The sequence below is a fragment of the Symsagittifera roscoffensis genome, chromosome 4, assembly GCF_963678635.1.
Source record: "Symsagittifera roscoffensis chromosome 4, txSymRosc1.1, whole genome shotgun sequence".
In the NCBI taxonomy this organism is placed as follows: Eukaryota; Metazoa; Xenacoelomorpha; order Acoela; family Convolutidae; genus Symsagittifera; species Symsagittifera roscoffensis.
The window spans coordinates 889,929-910,485 of NC_087065.1; the positions used below are offsets into that span (position 1 = coordinate 889,929).

The following is a 20,557-nucleotide window of genomic DNA, read 5'->3' on the forward strand; positions in this document are numbered from 1 at the left end:
TTTATTTCGTAAGAATTTTGACTAAAAATTTAGATATTTCATAGTTTTCGAAACAAATAATTGACTATTTTTTTTCGATTTTCCTTTCTACGCTTGACTTTTTTCTGATATTTAGATCCCCCTCGAAGTACATTGTTCTGCTGTTATACCTAAAAATCATCAATTTATAAAACATAACTTCTCAATATTCCTCCTATTTAAAATTTTATTAGATGGAAATTTTGCATTAGAGAGTCTTCAAAATCTAAAAGATTGATATGCGAAATTATAACCTAGCTGAGAAAATAGGAGATTTCCCATGCGTTAATTATCCTAAAACTGACCCAATTGACATTTTGCAAACTCGTCTAATTATTTTTGAAAAATTCCTAGGTGAAAATTGTAGGTGAATTGTGAACAATTGGCTGCAATTTCTTTCAGATTATATCATTTTTTTTGTCAAAAACTGCTTTTCAAAACGTTGAAGTCAAAAATGAATTTTCCAAAAAGTAATTTAGAAAAACATTCTTTCAGGGAAAATTAGCATGGTACTTCGAGATCGTCAAATTGTGTACTCAATCCCCTGTCATGGCAATAACAGTGTGTGAGGTCGAGCTCTCACTTGACCTTTAGATTGACCGTTCAACACAGCCTGACAAATTCCTGCTGCAATTGTGGTACCACGTAAAAGTTATAGACCCAAAAAAACGACCTTGAGTAAAAAAGAGCTCGACTCAGCAATTTAACTCTGGAATGTGGGGAACTAAGAGAAACTATTTTTTTTTTCATTAATTTTGCCCGCGGTGGCTTCAGCAATGATGTTTAATACGTTCTTGAAGATTGTTGTCATACTTTTTTTCAAGATTGTTGTCAAAATCTTTTTCTAAGCCGACATGGAGTGCTTTTCGTTTCCATTCAACTGTTTATTTTAGAGTTTGTTTAAAAAAACTTGAAATATGTTAGTTTGAAGGAGGTGGGAGCGGGAGCGCGCCGAAAAAATGCAATATTTTGATTATTTTTTTCCAAAATTAGGAAATATATGGAGTTTCAGTTAAAGCCCACGTCAACTAGCAAGTTGGCGCTGCTATGCAGTGCCTTTTCCCCCAATGGTATGGACGCTCCAACAACAGGCCAGCATTGCCAGCCAATGTATAGTTTAAGTAACTCCTGTAGTATATAGCCAAACTTCATTCGCGCAATAGCTCTTTAAAAGAGCAGAATATTGGGTTGCATATTTCACAATTCAGGAAGGTTCTTCCAACTCTCAATTCGTTCCTGTTGCATTTAAACTGTGCTAACTTGAAGACAGCCTTCACAATATTACATAATTGCTATCAAGTGTGGTCTCGAATAGTTCTTCGCAGAGTCCATCTACCGATTAATTAGAGACAGGGGAAGAAAAATTGGGATTAACCCACTGGCAAAGCGGCTTAGAAGTTTTTAGCATTATTCGACCCCCCGGTCATGCAGAAGAGTAACATTCGCATGGTGTTGTTGGTGGCAGGGGGAGCAGGGGTCGCCCTGAGCCAGTTCGCCTCCGAGTACAGAGAAATAACAGGGGAGAGACTGTTGGACCCCCCTGTCACAGAAGAACGGGTGAGGATCAGGGGCGGATTACGGGGGAAGGGGCATGCCCCTGCCGACCCAAAGGAATTTTTAAGAAATCCATTTTTGGCCGACCGACCCTAAAATTTTTCTAAGGGCGCCTCTGGCGCCAATACATACTAACTGTGAGGGGGAGTGCGTGCAAAAAAAAACGTGTTTTTTTTTCGTCAACATTTTCCAAAAAGTGCCCAAAAAGCGTCTTTTTAGTGCTCTAGGAGAGCTCGGAAAATCAATTTGGTCGATCTAAAAAAAAGGTAGTCAAAATTTTCCAAAGTTTTTTTGAAAATCAGCCCCCCCTCGAGAAAATCCTAGATCCACCCCTGATGAGGATAACAGTTTGCTCAGATCACAATTGCAATTAAGTCAGATCTAGGATTTTCTCGAGGGGGTGGTTTTTCGAAAAAATTTAGAACATTTGGTCAACTTTTTTTTAGGTAGACCAAATTGATTTTCTGAGCTCTCCCAAATCACTATAATGACCCTATTTTGACAAACAATTTCTAGGCAGCAGGGAAGTTTTTGAAAAAACAGGCCAGAAAAGGCATTTATAGGCATTTTATAGAGAATGTTGACCAAAAATTAGGTTTTTTCGGCGCAATCCGCCCTCAAATTTAGTATATATTGGCGCAAAAGGCGCCCTTAGAAAAGTTTTAGGGTCTGTCAGCCAAAAATGGATAATTCAAAATAGTACAAAGGGGGGACCCTTTGGGTCGGCATGGGGGTTGAATCTCTGAGAGGGAAAGGAGCGTCCGTCTCCCCCCCCCCCCCTTGAATCCGCCCTGATAGCAACACATAATTTAAAAATAAAAACATTTTTTTTTCTAATTTCAGCCCGATTTTTTTCTAATTTCTATTTTTTTTATCTTTTCTAATTTCAGCCCATTTCCATTTTCTGAAATGTAACATGGCTGATTATGTTTCTGATCAGTGGCCACTTATGCATCACCAGGAGAAGCTCAGCTCTGGTTCAGTCACGACCGCCCACGCGCTCGTTCTGAGATGGTACTTGGTAGGGCTGTCAATTACACCTATTACGCTAGCAAAATTATATACGTCGGACAAAACGCTTGCTAGGAATAAAGGGTCCTTTCTACTTTCGATCTAAGAAAGTAAATCTAAAATTCGCTGAGAAATATTTTATTAGAAAAGAAGTTAGTATGAATTTACAGCAAGTTGCCTTTTGACTCAATATTTATTTTAGGGGTGAGATTGGAGATATTTTATAGAGAATGGTTGGGGTGGTTAAAGAGAGTGGTGTTGGTGTTAGAAGAGAAATTGTTGGGATATTAGAGAGGGATGTTGTGGTGTTAGAAGAGAAATTGTTGGGAATGAATTCCCGTAGTTTTGAGCTTCTATTTATACTCAAATGGTGAAATCACGCCACTTTTGGTATCAAATGAGAAGTTACTTCCTAACTTCGTATTCTCTATTCGTACATTCGTATTTTACGAGAAGAGTGTTTCGTATGCTCGAACTTTACGAGAGGAATTGTTAATATTCGCATTGAATGAGAATAGTCGTTTCAATTCTCAATGCTTAAAGCGTTATACGAATTATTCCAATAGCATTTCCCTTCCTTTTGCAAGGGAATAAAAACATATTTCTTTTGTGGTGGCGGCGGCGTCACATTTTGTGAACGCAATAAAATAATTCATGTTTCTGTTTCTATTTGAAATCAGAACATATCCATCCTCCTATTTGGAGAGGAAAAAAACTAAAACTTTCATTTTTTTACTTTCACTTGAATAGTGGGGTAATTGTTGATCGATCGAAGCTTTTTCTTTCAATCTCATAAAAATGGTTCAATAGTTTGTTGGTATTACAGGTAGCAGATGTTATTGAACAACTGATACTTTGAGTCAGGCTTGAATGAATATAAATACATCAGTTACATTTATCAATCAAAATAGAGTTTACACAACCAATAGATTTAACTATAAATTTAAATACATCAAAATTATTTGTTTCTCAAAAATTTGCACGTCAGTTTAATATTATCATCATTGAACATTCTTTTTCCGAAGTCTCCTTTTGTCCTGAAATATGTGAAGTGGATGTTCATATGCGTAATAAGGGGAGGACTGGTTCATACAAAGGGGGTATTTTTTGTTTTTTTTTTTGTTTTTCATAAAAGTCAAAATTGTTGAGAAAGGCAAAACTAATAGCTGTACTACATAGCTATATAAAGCGAAAGAATAAATGTTTAAATGAAAGGATAAATTTGTACAATTTTCCTTCCAACCGGGCTATAAGTTGGTGATTTTTTGTTTTCAAATTGTGGATTTGCTTTTTCAGCTCCCGGATTTGATGCGTTTCATGTATATGACTGCGCTAAATTTGCTCAGTATAGTCATCTAACTGGGGGGTTTGTAATTTTGCCGTCAGATATTTTGCTGGGACATACATTTTTTGATATTCAAGAAGGGAATTAGATATGGAGTACATTTTTTTTATAGGGTGATCGGCTTCTAATTTAAAACGATTGATTAATGGACTCAAAGTATAATTCAGATCCATATCGAAGCCGGGATTGCTGTTAGAATTAATATATCGTTCACTTTCTAACTGAATATGTAATTTAGTTTTTAATTCAGTGGGGTGTAAGGGCTGTCGCCTAATGGTCATTGGATATTGAGAAAGTGATACCGGCGTATTTGCCGTTAGTATCTTATATGGTCTCACTATCTGGGTCCGTTTTTTAAATTTGGAAATTGAGGGAACCAGGGGTATTTTGAAATCAGGTGGTGAAACTTTTAGGGGTGGTGGCTTTGATGCTGTAGTTATTGGGACAGCTGAATTGGTTTGAATTAGTGGCTCAACGAAGAATCGTGTTGAGGTTGGCTTTGCAGTGGGGGTTGTAGTAGTAGAAACAGTTGGTTGTTGAGTGAGTGCTCAAAGCTGCGAGTCCAGTGGATCAGTTGATGGCAGGAGTGAGAGAAGATCCTCAAAATCTCTCAAGTCGTCATCAAGTGATGCGTCCATAGTTGAATCAGTTGGTATATCCTAGAACATTAGAATTTTTTTTTATTAGACTGGGTTTGTTGGATGATCCAAGTTTTGAGTTTTTCTCTCAAAATTTGATAATTGGATGTTAGGATACATGCGATCCTGGTTTATTTTATCAATTTCCTCTAAAAGAGGGGCTTGTATTTTTTGATCACATTCTTGTTCTATTTTTTCAGTTTGCTCATCTTGAGTGAAAATTGAGGTCACTATGGAAGTGAAAAGTATATTGTATGAGGCGGCAAGCAATACTTTGCCAAAGTGTAGTGAGCGGCCGGTGATTTTGTGAATATGCATAGCCTTTATTATGAATACTAGGCAATCTAGTATGAATTTCACAAATAGAAAAGAGGCGAAAACTATTCCGCATTTTTCTAAATAGTATTGTACTTTACCTAATATACGGGTGTATTCGTTTTTCCAAAAATTTGGAGAGATGAGATAGCCCAAGTATGTTGTTTGGGAAGAGCCTAGTGGGCTCTATGAGTCCGTGAAAAGAAATTTTTTAGCATTTAGAAAGGACCTGGATACTTTTTGCAGTATTCCTTTCATCTCTGAATTATCGGAAATCATATTCCAGAATTTTTGCATTTGAGCATAAGTGTAGATTGAAACGCCTTGGCTAGAGGCTAAAGAATGCTTAATCTTTTGAATTATCTCTTTTGGTTTAAAGAGATATGGTCCTGTAACCCTTGTAACTTGAGGGGTTAATTCAATCCAGGACTTATCATCATCAACATCTAGTTGAAAGAGATTTGAATGTTTGTCGGAGCAGTCTTGTAGATCTGCCGATTGTAAAGTTTGTCGCGTAATTGGATCGACGCACTAACATTTTCCTTATACATAATGGGAATGCAATTATAGCATTCATCCATTAATTGCAAAGGTGAATAAAATTTCGGACAATGGTAGAGCCAGGCAACGTTGCCATTGGTCTCTAAGAACAAAGAGCGGTTCTGAGTTAAAATATAGCCAGCCAAACGTGGGCTTTCAAGTGAAAGCATTAAAGTATTTAATATTGAGGAGCGTTCTAGTTCACATTGATTTTGCAGAAGGGCTAACTCGGCCTTTCTGAGCATGTAGAAGCTATAAAAAAGAATATAGTCCAATTTGGTTCCTATATGAGCTTCGTAGTCAATTTGATGAGTTGAAAGTTTGAGTGGCGGCAAATCATCAGTTGTTGTGAGAAAAGTAGAATTTGGTTGGCCGGCATTATGAATAGTTCCCGTTTCTGGGGTCGGTTTAACTTGGATTCCAGTATCCATATTGAAAACTTCAGTGTATGCAATAAAAAATGAATCATATGAAGTTGGATACACTATTCTGGGATGACCACAAAGAGATTGCGGTTTTTTCATCACCTGTTGCATGAATTTTTGAGAATCACTCTTTTGGGTAGAATGAATAGACGGGCTAGAATTGCCTTTAATTGTATAGTATGATTCTTCGTTTTGAATCATTTTAGCCGGGAATCTGTTTGAAACAGTGAAAATACAATTTTTGGGTTCTTTCCAAGTATAAGCAAAAGAGTCTAAGGATGTTTTTTCACATCCATTTATAGACACTGGACAGGGCAAAGGAATGTTTTGCCAATTATTGAATGTTCCATCTTTGAGGTTAACAGTCAGAGTTACATTTTGCATGTAAGTTTCAAAAGAGTCCAGTTTAATCCCAGAACCGCCATCACATTCATTATGATGTTTGCCGTCAACTTTGCCAGCATAGGCTTTAGTTATTGTTTTAACATTAAATTTGAAAGGAATATTTCCAATACTAGCATAGCCTAGGTTAAGATAGCCTCTGTCGGCGGCCGATTTACATTGATTGGCAGATAAATGGAGATCAGTAGTGATCATAACTTGTCGAGCGTCGATACCACTCGAACCAAAAGAATCGCAGAACCAGCGCATTGATTGGTGTTTCATTCGACACATTTTCGCATTTATTTTTGTGCGATAATGTTTTTGATATAGAGTAACATAAGCATGGGTTACTTTAATATTTTCTGGTTGGACTTTGCAAGGTGCTACTTTATTTAGAGAGAACATTTTGTTAGAAGTCATTAGTTGACAATCATAATGAGCAACCCGAAGATGATTTGCAGTATATGCATATAACTGTTCTTTCGGATCAAATGCTGAGGTTTGATTCAAAAGTATTATTAGAGTTAAAAGAGCAACCAAACAAATTTTTTGCAAATTTAGTTTTTGGTGGTGAATGATATCAAAAGAATTTTTAAAAGTACTCACTTTAAGCATTTCCTCGAGAGTGGTTAGAACAGGATCTTGGTCCATTAGTTCACCTTCCTCTAGTTCACTGTTTGGATTTGTCATTTTGGAGAGAAATCTGAGTGAGAATTTTATTTTTGTTTGAGGAATTCAGCAAATTTATGTTTTTTGCAGAGAGAAGGTTTTGAATGCAAGATGTGGAACTGAGCAAGAATGAAAACAACTGTATATCAGTTAGTTTTTAAAAGCTGTTTTTGCTTTTTTGCAATTCTAAGCTCTGATTGGCCGTTGTTATTCGGCGTCTTTCGGAAGTGACTCTTTTTAAGTCGTAATTCCTTCACCATTCGTTTTGTAATGTTGTGGTTTTTTCCACTTTGGTTTAATGTCGTGGTTTTTCCACTTAGTTTTGATTTGTTGAGATCTAGCAGTGAAATGATTTTTATTCGCTTATGCTGATGTTAGTTTTTAACAATTGCATTCCCCTTCCCTATTGGAGGAGGAAAATGAAAAAACATCTCTTCATAAAAGAGGACTAAAAGCAACATCATTTGCTTGCTTTCCGTTCAGTTTTAACTATCTTTATTTAATTCTCAAAAAAAAAACAAATTACTTCGTCCAAAATGAATTTTATTGATCCTGAAGATAATCTGGTGGACTTCCCGGAGAAGTTTTTGAACTTACGGGACGAGCTAAATTTTAAACATGAAGCCTTGCTGGAGGACAAGGAAGTCGAGAGAAGGGTGGCAATTTACGATGGCTAGTAGAGAAAGGGGTAAACTTAACGCTTATGGAGTTTATGATTTTTATGGACCGGAGCTATGTCTTTAAGTATGCGGTACTGAATGCCGAGGAATTATTTGAGCTGGGCTCAATTCAAAGTAAGTTCCTTGCCAAGAAACTATGGAGCCCATGGAGTGGAGACATTGTGGTTTCAAAAGAAACAATGGACTTTTTGTCCTTATTTTTTGGAGAGGATGTAAGTTTTTTTTACAATACACCCAATTTTAAAAATAATAAAAAAATTTTTTTATTCAAGTGGCATGGCACCATAGAAATTCTATATAAATTTGTTTTAGTTTCAAGAAGAGTTCTTCAGAAAGACAGAAACAGAAGAAGAATTTAGGAAAAACATAGAGCTGGATATCATGTTAGAAGAAATCTATCAAGCTTGGTGGCGGCCTTATTCAGCGCTGCAGTTTGCAGTGAGAAGCCTGAGTAGGGCCGCTGAAAATTCTCTGGAAAAAGTGGCGGCTGTTAAACTAATCAAATCCTACACGGATATAAAGTCTAACATTTATAAAAGTTATTTTTAAATCTATATGTTTATTTTTGGTGTTTTGTGGTTTTATTACAAACAAAATATTTATAAAAGAGAAAAGAAAAGAGGGCCAATAAAAAAAGAATAAAAAATATTGAGTTTGGCCAAATAAATAGTTAGCGGTTATTAATTCTTTTTAAATTTGCCAATTATACTACATGGAATTGTAGTTCCATAGAAGTTTGTAGGACGATTTGTCCGTTTAGGTCTTTTGCATTCGGAAAGTGATCCAGGTGCGGATCGAGTGTTCTCATAGAAGCTTTCCTGAGAGCTTTGAGGGATATTTTTTCCATCAGTAAACCTTTCGGATGATTCAGATAAACGAGGGAAATCAGGAGGACGGGGAGTATTATATTGTGTTGTTATATTATGGTGGCGGCGGCCAAAGTCATTTACGAGACTAGTATTAGGACTTATACTGCGGCTAGATAGGCGGCGGTGGCCATAACTACTAGATTGACTAGTTGAAGGATTAGGCGTTTTATCAACAGGATAGGTAGTTGAACTTCGAATAGGTCGAGGATTTTGGTCAATAGCAGTCGCATCGAATTAAGTTCTTAGATGCATGGTTTCTCTGCCTGAATCCAACGAGTGTTCATGGACAATGGTTTTATCTTGATCCTCATTTGTAGGGGTATGATCAGTCGTTTGTTGATAACCACTGTTGACTACTGGCCAAAACTGGTATTGTAAATTTTCAACCTGTTTAGGTTTATTGAAAGAGTTGATTTGTTGATTTGTTATATGATCATAAAAATCACTTGAAAATAAATCACTAGAGTACTCTTGTAGTAGTTTGGGCATTTTTTGTTCTTTAGGAAAGTATTCAACAATATGATTGCCGTTGAAAATTTTTTTTTCGTTAGTGAAATCATTTTGAATTCCGTATGTTACTTCCGTGATTTTTTCAATTACGGTGTAAGGTCCAGATCTCAAATTCAAAAGCTTTTGAGATTTCAATAGTGGTTTGGATCTATTTTCTAGTAACACCTTAGTGCCTTCTTTTATAGGATGTCCTAATTTAAATTGATTTCGGAACATGTGGGCCTTATTAGTGATGCGGCGGCAATGGGTATAGGTATTACCATAAATCAACTTAAAATCATTTTCCCTTTTCAGTATTTCGGCAGAAATTTGATTTTTAGAAATCTATCTATGGTCCCATTGTTTGACTTATGCTCGGTATGAGCATGATTTTCGAGACCAGCGCAAAATTCAGAGGTACATCTTTTGTTTTGGTCGCGGTAGAGGCCTAATTTAAGGCTGAGGGGAACCTGAGGCTTTATGCCAAAGACAATCTCATATGGAGTGTAACCTGTGTTTGAATTAATGGCGGTGTTATGTGCAAAAGCAAACTTATTTGGTAATTCAGACCAGTTTGAGCCTGAGGTACTCAAGAAATGTCGAAAGTACTGGGTTAAATGTTTATTCTGGACTTCAACTTTTCCGTTAGTCCAAGGCGAGTATGTAGTTCTTGGTCTCAGGGTTATTCCCAACTCAGAGGACCAATGAGCAAAGTCATTACTCATGAATGCACTTCCATTATCATGAATAATTTGTTGTGGAATACCAAATGTTGTGATGTATTTCTCTAAGAGCTTAATGGTTTCCTTAGAGTCTGCATGGGTGCATGGATATACTTGAAGATATCTAGAGAAGGCATAGATCACAACTCAGCAAAAGTTATTGCCGTGACTTGATGGTCTGAGTGGACCTTTATGATCAATGTGGATCGTTTTCATTGGGATTGTTTCCAATTGTCCCCATTGTTGTAAGGGAGCTTCAGTCAGGTCTTTTCGCTTAGGTTTATTTTTCTGTCTTTCTAGGCAATCATGAAGAAGCATGTTGACCCATTTATAGAGTCCGGGCCAATAGAAAAATCTGTTGATCATTTCCGAAGTTTTTGTTTCGCCGTGATGACCGCTAAGAGGATGCTTATGAGCTAACTCAAAGCAGTTTAGCACCAGAGAGATGGGCAAGCAAATTTTTGGACTCTTAGTATAGTCGTCATTATATTCATTAATACATAGAAGATCATGTTCGTCTTCAATGAATAATAATTCAAACTGCCTGATATAGGCTTTTAACCCTTTTTCTTCACGATAAGGATTTTTTTTGTTTCTTTCTGGCTTTTCGTTTTGCTTTATGCAATTTTTGGTGTCTATGATTACATTATCATTACACTGCTCGTGCATAATTGTTTCAACATCTAAATATGCTTCTTTAGCAAAATCGGTCATTTTTGCTATTAGTTCAATAGACTCAGATTTATTCTTTTCAGACTGGAGACTTAGAGGTTCAATTAATTTCAAAGATCTTGTTTTGGTTGCAAAATCATTTTTTGCTTTAACCAGGTCGTTGAGAAAGTTTTTCTCAACATTGCATTCATATAAGTCAAGTCATTCTGAATTTTCCAAAGGATCATCAAGTGCAGATACTTCATCTGGAATTTCTTCATAAACGTTTTGATCGTTTATATCTGGTATAGATAGTCGTTTGATTTGATCGATTTGTTTGCCAAATTGGAAGAAATCTGTTATATTCTGAATGGCACTACAAGATTCTTCAAAATATTCTGGAGCATCTTCAATTCTGAAGTCTCCTCTGTCACTTATGTTGATTAATTTCTTTTTTCCGCCTTGCACTTGAGCAATGGCTGGATAGCAATCGTTTTGAAATATGTTATCATCTTTGTGGAGTGCTGAATAACATATTTGTTCTCCATTGTCTAGGATGAACTTTATATCATTTGGAATGGTTTTGTGTTCTAGTTGATATCTTTTGATATCAGCGATGGGCACATTTCGGCTCAATAAGTCAGGAAAGGCTAGGTTTGAACCTGGGGTATAGATTATTTTCAAATTGTTGAATTTTGTCAATACGACTTGATATTTGAAAAATCTATGAGAAAGTTGTCCTTTTCTGGACCATAAGAAGAGAATAGGTCTGTGGTCGCAATAAAGATATAGAGGAAAGGGTGAACCTATAATGTAGAATTGTAATAAAAATAGAATAATAATAATCATAGGTTTGTAAAGCAGATATTGTTCCACATAGTTCACGATGTTGAGTACACATTTTCTGCTCAGCTTTGTCAAAGATTCTAGAATTGGCAGAAACAATCTTTTCCTTTCAGGAAAGTCTTGGATGAGTATACACCCGGTTCCTACATTTGAGGAGTCGGCGTGAATGTGGAATGGGTAGTTTACATTAGGTATGGCATTTGAAATATCATGACAGAATTTGTCTTTCAGTTTTTGAAAAACTTCTTCATGGCATGGTAGCCAGTGAAACTTATCACTACTGTTTGCCAGTTCATATAGACATTTTGCGTCCACATGAAAATTGATGATGTATGTGCTGTAGAATCCCATGACAACTAATACTCCTAGAACTTCTTTTTTTGATTCAGGGGATTTCAATTTTTTTATGTGATCGATTCGTGAAGCGATTGGGGAAAGACCATCTTTAGAGACAACATGGCCTAGAAGTTTAACTTTTCTCAGGAAGAAGAAAGTTTTGTCAGGAGCAGCTTTTAGGTTGGCCTTCCGTAAAAGAGAATGATATTCTCGAATTGTGTCAAACTTTTCATTTTTATTTTGACTCTGTAACAGAGTGTCGTCTATGTAAGTAATTGCTTTTTTTTTCTTTAATGAGAGGTCCGAAGGCATATCTCATCAATTTACTGAAGAAATTTGGAAGTGGTTTCAAGCCATAGAAACCAACTTGGTAGGTATATTGTCTACCATCTACGATAAAGCTTGTTGAAATCTGTGCCTCATCTGTTAGAGGTACTTGATGGTAGGCGCAAGAGAGATCACTACTTGTGAAGTATGATCCGTTTATTCTGGTCATGAGAACTTGTAGTGGTTCTAATGGCCAACTACAATTGCTAGTATCTGTGATTGATTTTAGATAACTAGCATCCAAGACCAACTTAACGTAGTCTTTTTTTGGAAGAATGATGACTGGATTTACGAACCATGAGTTCATATCATCTTTTTCCTTTAGTTCTCTGATTATGCCTGCTTGGATTAATTCATCCATTAACTTGTCCAATTTATCTCTTAGATGGACTGGGATTTTACTAGGTCGTTGTTTTTTGAATATTGCGTCCTTTTTGAGTGGTATATGGAATTTATGTTTTGTTTTTCCAATATCATATTTGTGATGAGAATAAACAACTTGATCCTCTATCAGCATTTAAATTAGATCTGCAAATTCATCATCCGATATATCACTTTGTGTGAAATTGAAGTCAGATAAGAATTTAATAGTAGTTTCGATTTTTTCCAAAGTGCTACTATTGTCCTTATCAATTGAGGAGTATTGGGTAAACGTTTCGTTGACAAGAAAGGCAATTAGCCGATCATTATGTTCTTTGTTTCGGTACTTTTTAAATTGTTCTTTCAAGGGAGGCCTGCAAAGGTTCTTTGCATCATTAGAAAAGTCGGTTGCTATTTCGTTTTCATTTTTGCATACTTTGACTATATCTGAACCAATTTGTTAAAATATTTCTGATACATTTTCTGTATCAAACACTTCAAGGGCAGGCCTGTCCTTGATTTCTTGTCCTGAAACATAGACAAATATACTAATTCCAGAATGTTGGAATACATCGACAATGATTTTGGAAACTTCTTCCGAATTCATTTTATCTAAGCCACAAGCAATTTTGGGCATTGCGATAGATCGAATGTTGTTTGCTATAGCATGATCTTTCATTTCGGACAAGGTGTTGAATATAGCGTCGTAAATGGGTTTCTGAAAGTTCTTCTGTTTGGTAATCAGGTTATATATGATTTGTCCAGATTTTGGATCAGTGAAGATAAGAATATCGTTAATGTTAGCATGTATTCGGTTACAAAAGTGTCGTAGCTCAGGGTACCTTTTGCTAATTGATTCAGCAAACCCTTTTTTCATTGCTCTATCTGCAGAGATTGTATGGGCAATGGGCATATTCGATTCGAATATGGACCTTTTTTTGAAGTCCACATATTGTAGACAGGGGCCGGATAATTGAGTGTTGCTTTCCTGTGTTGTATTGACAACAGTGTTCAGCATGAAACAGCTATCAAATTCCGAACTTTCGTTTAAAATTCTCGTTGTGAACTCATCACAATCGTGGATAGCAAATATTTTATCCTCGTGTCCTTGAATATCAGTTTCTGCATAGCCTAGTACACACTTGTTTAGTGTGACAGGATGATCTTTCTGATTCTCAATAAGGATAGGTAGGCTTTGCTCAATTTGAGTACAAACTGTATTAATGAAAACCAATTCGGTTTTGGTTGTATTTTTATGAGGCAAGAATGTAGTCCCTTTTTCGAACTATGAATTTGGTTCAGCCAAAGGTTTGTATAAGTATGTAGAGCGTGCTGGACTGAACCAGGGTTCTTTCAAGTTAATTGAGACAATTTTTGAAACGTTAGGATATTCTTTATCGTTGTTCATCAACCCGTAGGATATTACACCTTCTTTTGATTTTAGCTCAACTGCGGGGATATCAAAGTAGAGAGCTTTTAAGAATAGATTAGCAGTCTTTTCTTCAGTTATCCACACTTTGTGGTTAGATGGATACTTTCCATCAGTGTCGAAACAAGATTGAATAGATGTATGGCCAAACATACGTATATTAGATCCATTATAAGTCTTTGCTTTAATTTTGGATCGGTAAATTGTCATTTTTTTAACCTAATTTTTCCAATTCCTGATAAATTGGGTAGTTTATGATATACAAGTTGATCCTGGATCAATCATGAATTCAATTTCAAGTCCACTATTATTATTTTTGTCTCCGGTGGCAAAATGATATAAGCTAAGATATATCCTTGATTTAGGATTACTATCATCGCAATAGTTTAAAGGAAAGAAATCAGTGATCGCATCACAGTAATTGACCTCTTCCTCAACCCAGTGGGTAGTTTCAGACTGTATTTGATTCGATCTAAAAATTGGTGATTGAGATCCCGTTGAGTCTCGACTGTTATTGCTATTATAGCTTCCAGTGTTATATGGTCGACCTCTAAGGTTACTATTGAATTGCCTATTTTCTTGGTCGTAGAACTGTTTAGCAACTTGTTCATTTTCTCTGAATTTGTTTTCTCTGGGATACCTATCATCATAGAATTTGGGCCTTTTGGTATTGAAAGACGATTGTGCATTAGCCTTTTGGAAATTGTTTCCGTTGTAGTTATAATTATGGCGAACGCTATAATTATTTTGGCTAGGGTTTGAATTGTTAGTAGTTCTGTTTTGGTTATCCCAAAACCGGTTGCTTGGGTTAGTGTTATTCTGGTTAGGGAAGTTATTCGGTCTTCGATTTCGTTTATAATCGGTTTCAAATCAAACTCTTCGTTCATTTTTTGTTGTGAGCTCTTTGCGCAACTTATTTACTTCGTCCTGAACTTGCTATTTTGAACATCTAGATATAAAATGTCCATTCATTCTGCAATATTCGCAAAATCGTGTACTGTTAGGTCTTCCCTTGATGTCAGGGTGACTTTGGTGAAATGAATTCTTATCATTGATTGCACTAACTTCTCGATTCTTGATCAATTTAGTTAGTTCTTTAATATGAGTTTCTAATGAAGTCATTTTATCCGTTGTTGACTTATTAGCAGGATCAGTAGCACCAATGAACGTTAGACCCTTAGTGATTACATGATTTGTGAATTGATCCCAATTGGAATTTGGATGCTCTATCATGAGCTTTTTGTTTAAGGGCTAGAGGTCTTAGTCCCTTAATTGAGAAATCAATATAATTTTGACTTCTTTGTCTGGTTTGTATAGTTCTCTCAGCATTTTGAGCATCTTCAGTAGCATGAACGGTTACATCAATACTTTCGGGCCATCCTCTATCTACAGAAAATTTGATTCTGTGGAAATAATTTTTTATTAATTCGCCATCTTGGCGAGCTGCATTTTCAGCATCAATTCTATGTTTTAATTGATCTCGTCCGTCAGTGAATCTGTTTAGGAATAGATCTTTGATTTGAAACCATGTGTTAGCATTGGTTACATTATCATTGAACCATTCAAGAGATGTATCAGTTAACAATGATCCGAATAGGGATCGTTGTCTGCTATCATAGCTGCGTAGTGCATCATTATCAGCAGGTCTTTGACCTAATGAGAAAAGAATTTTGATTTCAACTGAATTCCAAAATGCTGTAGCATTTTGGTTCGGATCGTTTCCCGAAAATGTCATTAAAGACAAGTTGGGATGGGATATTGGGGTATCAGCCATTTTATATTTAGTTTAAAACTTCAAAAAGAAAGATAGAAAAGTTTATAAATTTGTTTAGAAAACTTAAATTTCCGATTTGGAAATTTATTACTTCTCTTTATTTGTAAAAAAAAAAATCAAGAATTCTCCTGTTTGAGAATTGGATTTTTTGCTTTTTATCTCTTTTTGAGACTTAAGCAATTTTAGCGAAATTTTAGAAGGTGAGCCTCACTGGTCGCACCAATTTATTACACTAGCAAAACTATATACGTCGGAAAAAAACGCTTGCTAAGAATAAAGGGTCCTTTCTACTTTCTATCTTAGAAAGTAAATCTAAAATTCGCTGAGAAATATTTTATTAGAAAAGAAGTTAGTTTGAATTTACAGAAAGTTGCCTTTTGACTCAATATTTATTTTAGGGGTGAGATTGGAGATATTTTATAGAGAATGGTTGGGGTGGTTGAAGAGAGTGGTGTTGGTGTTAGAAGAGAAATTGTTGGGATATTAGAGAGGGAGGTTGTGATGTTAGAAGAGAAATTGTTGGGAATGAATTACCGTATTTTTGAGCTTCTATTTATACTCAAATGGGGAAATCACGCCACTTTTGGTATCAAATGAGAAGTTACTTCTTAACTTCGTATTCTCTATGCGTACATTCGTATTTTACGAGAAGAGTGTTTCGTATGCTCGTACTTTACGAGAGGAATCGTTAATATTCGCATTGAATGAGAATAGTCGTTTCAGTTCTCAATGCTTAAAACGTTATACGAATTATTCCAATAGCATTTCCCTTCCTTTTGCAAGGGAATAAAAACATATTTCTTTTGTGGTGGCGGCGGCGTCACATTTTGTGAACGCAATAAAATAATTCATGTTTCTGTTTCTATTTGAAATCAGAACACACCGTAGGACAAAATTTCTTCTTCCCAGCTCAGCAATCGTGGCAAATTTGTGTCAACAATCTTGCAGATTGATTATTTCTAAACATCTTGAACCATCTCCGAAAAATCTTGAAGAATCTTGAAAATTTTTCTAAGATTTCACGAAAAAAAATCAAACTTGCTCAGTGAACTGCAGAGCCATGAAACAAGTTTTTGAGGATGCTATCCTGACTTTTTAATTGTTTAAGGACTTATAGAACACATAAGAAATGTAAAAAGTTTCTTTGCCTACTTTGATAAGTCTTCAAGATTCTTCAAGAAGATTAATACTGGGTTGGCATTTTGGTCGCTGATGGAACAACATGACAGTTGAAACAATTTAAACAAACTTCTGCAGGCTTGAAAAAGAAACATAATAAAAATCCATAAATCTGCTCTGCTGATCAAAACAGATACTCGTGGAGATAACTCTCTGTTTGTGAAATTGTAAATGAATTTGCCATGTGTCCTTTTAATTAACTCACTGTATCTGGTGTGTGTCAGGTGCTTGAAGTGATGTGTTCCATGCCAGATGTAGTACATGTGGACAGAGACTGTGAGGGACAGGTGGTGTTGGTGGCCCGAGAACACGCCATCACACAGCAGCAGCACCATAGTCGGCAGCAGGAGGGGCAAAGAGAAGAAGAACAAGAAGAAGAAGAAGAAGAAGACGAAGAAGAAAAGAACGAATACGATGCAACACAAAGAACAGCCGCCAACAGATCAGTTTGAGGAAGCCTAGAGTGAACTAAATTTGAAAAAAAAATCATTATTTTGTTTTCATTATGATTGAGTAACTTTTTAACCAGCCAAAACCCAAAACGAGCGGTGAAGATGTTGCCGCTTGCTGATCTTAAATCAGCCCTTTGAGTTTTGAGTAACGGCTTTGTCAATTCCAAGCAATTTTTTACCCAGTGGAATTTTGTGAGGAGGCGGCAATTTTTCAGAAAAGTTGTCGAACTTTTTCTTGAGACTGAATTCGACTATGATTGTAAAAGAAATAAGTCATACCAGTGGCAATTGAGGCGTTAAGGCGTATGTAGGTGCTGCGTGAGTTTATTTTAGTATTAGGTCGATCAAAAATTTGAAATCATTTTTAAGGTGCCAAGAAACTGATTTTTTGCTATTTCAAAACGAGGCCAAAATAAGCACTGGATAGGCGCACAATTTTGTGTCTGCATGTTCCTGGTTTCCAGAGACAAGGTTTTAAACAGGTTGTAAAATGTAAGTGGATTCCACTTGAAACTTTCCGGGGGTTCCGAGTACAAATGCCTGTCCAAATACAAATAAATATTGTCGGCAAAATTGTTTTGTCGCAGGTTCCTTAACAAGCGAATATAGCTAGCTTTTCTAATAAAAGTTAATAGTATGAACATTTAAAAGCTCAAATGAACGTTTTCCAGCAAGCTATTTTTTTGAAATCAATTTGGAAACAATCGCCAAATAATTTTGTTATTTGGGTTTTTAGAGGATCCAGTGATTTCAAATCATCAGTATTTAAGATGGGATGATTGGAGTGAGAAGTGGAATTGAGATCGAAGCTAGGTGGAGTTAGGATCGAAGTGAATTGGAATCGAAGTGAGGTGGAACTGAGATAGAATTGGAGACAGAAATTGAGATCGAAGTGAAAGATAACAAGAATTGATATTGAACCTGGCGGAGATTGAGATCGAAGTTGGGTGTAAAGTGCCAGAAATTGAAGTCGAAGTTGGGGGTAAGATCGAGCCAGGAATTGAGATTGAAGTTGGTGGCGAGTTGGCAGAAATTGAGATCGAACGTGTGGTATTACAAGTGGTAGCTCGATCGTTAGCAATTATTGAGATTGAACTCGCTGGTGACTGATTGAGATTGGTAAATAAAAGGTTTAGTTCAAAACGCTTTTTGTAAGTAACTGAAATTTGCGGATTACGCTCACAGTTTGTGGATTTCGCTTAGTCGCGGATTTTACTTTACCTATATTTTGTTATTGTTTGTGAATTCCACAGCTGGTTAAGGATTCGGCAAGTTCGCCTGTTCTTGGAGCAATTTCGAGCGGTACAGTTTTGTAGCTTTTTTTGGAATCCAAAACAGCAAAGGAGTTTAAAATAATTTACTAATGTTGCGGACTCTACGACAAATCTGATTTCGACTGGTTTCAGATACCGTTTGGCCTCGTAATAATCATTTTATTCATAACTAAATACAGTTTTAAGCAATATTTCAGCTACTTTAACCATTTTTTGAAGTTTTTTTCATCAAATACATGGCAAAAAAAAATATTTTTCAATGTCCAAAAAATAATGTGACATAAAACTGTTATTTTTGTTTGTTTTTGCTAAAAGATGGGCTCCGACTGTTTTGAGCTACCTGCACTAAAACCCACTATTTTTTTTCTAGTTTTTAAGCACACACTTTTTCAATTATTAACAAATTCCGGTTATTTCAGGTTCATTTATTAACAAATTTCGGTTATTTCAAGTTCATTTATTAACAAATTTCGGTTTTTTCAAATTCCATGCTACGGTGCCTAAATCAACCATTAAATTATCTGTAGTATAGTAATCCGCCATTACTCCAACAGGGGGGAGGGGGTAGGTACTAGAGTGAGTCAAAGGTAATAAAAACTACCAAATTTTTTGTACCAACAAAACTCAAAATGAGCGGCAAAGAGTTTAAGTCAGCCCTTTGATTTTTGAATGACAGTTGTTTCATTTCCACCCTAGCCTATTATTCCACCCTAGCCAGAAGAGTACGCAGCAGCAGTGGAGTTTTTAACCTGTGGAATTTTAACCAGGGGAGTTTTTGACGTAGTGAGAGATTTTTCAAAAAATTGTTGATTTTTTTTTGAAGTCAGTTACTAACGAATTTGCAAGAAATGCAATAAAACTACTATTGAAATTAAAAACTATACCAGCGGAAGACTTCAAAGACATACTCTCTTTTTACTATTAGACCTCGACCTCTTCAAACAGTTTCCCTGAGCTTTTTGGGTTGCGGTCAACAATTTGTTCTCAATTGAAGCTTGCTGAAAGCAGCACTTTGAACGAGAACAGTTCTTGAGCAGATCTTAATTTTTTAAATGATTTTGAAAAAAAATAAGAAATTTTTTGATTTTAAGAAATTATTTGTTGAAACGAAAGTGGAGTCAAAAGCAGTGCTTCACCTATATTCTAAATCCGCCAAAAATTAGCTTGTTTTTAATTATTTTGCGCTTGACGTATGTTTCCAATGTGCTCAACCGATAATTTGGATGCACTCGATCTATAATTCGACTTCGCTTGATTTTTCTCGCGACGGTGCTGGATCTCTTTTTGAAATTCGACGGAGCTCGACCTAAATTTAGATGTACTTGAGCTATTTTTGGATTTTGTGCAACTGCAACCTTTCTTTGAATTTCTCTTCTGGGCTTAAAAACTGACCTATATTTTTTGGCTTAGAAAAATATGATATTCCACTGTTTTGTCAAATCTAAAATTGTATTAGATTTAGCCAATTAGTTTTTTCCATTTTAGTTTTGTTTCGCGTCGTGTAAACTTTTGCAATACGTTCTGCTTTTATCACATGAGCAATGCACAAATTTTGCGAAACGTTCTGACTGTATGACCAGCTCGATTTATAAACCGACGCCTTCTCAAACTGCAAAACAATTCCAACTCCCTCCCCCTCCCTTCTCCTCACCACATTTGGGGGGGGGGGGGGTATTGGGCAGAGCAGCAAACGCACATTTTTTAAACCGATAACAACTATAGCAGCAGCGCCTTCCTACCATCCTACTGATGAGAACTATTTAGAAACCTGGAAGGAATTCTACCTTTGTCCAAAATTGTTTTCCAGAAACTAAGTTTAACCCTGAAACGTGTAGTCGTTGTATTTTAAGGCCACTACTTCTACTAGTCGTGACATGTGCCTATAGAGACTTTGTAACACCTGTGGACCAGTATGGAGGTTTTCAGACAGAGTTTACATTATGTTAGAAAACCAAACTTCGAATATTTCTAAATCAGCATTTTCTTTTTTATTACTTAATGTCACTGACTCTTTCTTACCATGGTGCTGCCTGATTTCTTCATAGGCAAGTGACCGCTGCGCGCTTCGAGAATTTCTGGTACAAAAAGCAATTCTTTTGATGCAACCTTTGATACTTCTCTTTCAAGTCAAAAGTTCTGGATTCATCACCTTTTTGAAGACAATAGAAAAAGCTGTTGAAAAGTGTGAATTGTCTTCACTTCTCCAGAGAAGTATAGGTTTCTATTTAGCTACTACTTGCCAGAAATTTGCCCGTATTTTACCCCTATTC

General features: G+C 36.0%; 1 protein-coding gene across 1 annotated transcript; it reads left to right on the forward strand.

The window, feature by feature from the left end:
• The first annotated feature begins 1,185 nt into the window (after positions 1-1,185).
• On the forward strand, positions 1,186-17,303 carry LOC134845115 (myelin transcription factor 1-like). The gene is made up of 2 exons (XM_063861971.1): positions 1,186-1,575; positions 16,786-17,303. The coding sequence occupies exons 1-2, from the start codon at positions 1,444-1,446 to the stop codon at positions 17,011-17,013; spliced, it is 360 nt and encodes a 119-aa protein (XP_063718041.1). The 5' UTR covers positions 1,186-1,443; the 3' UTR covers positions 17,014-17,303.
• The last annotated feature ends 3,254 nt before the right edge of the window (positions 17,304-20,557 follow it).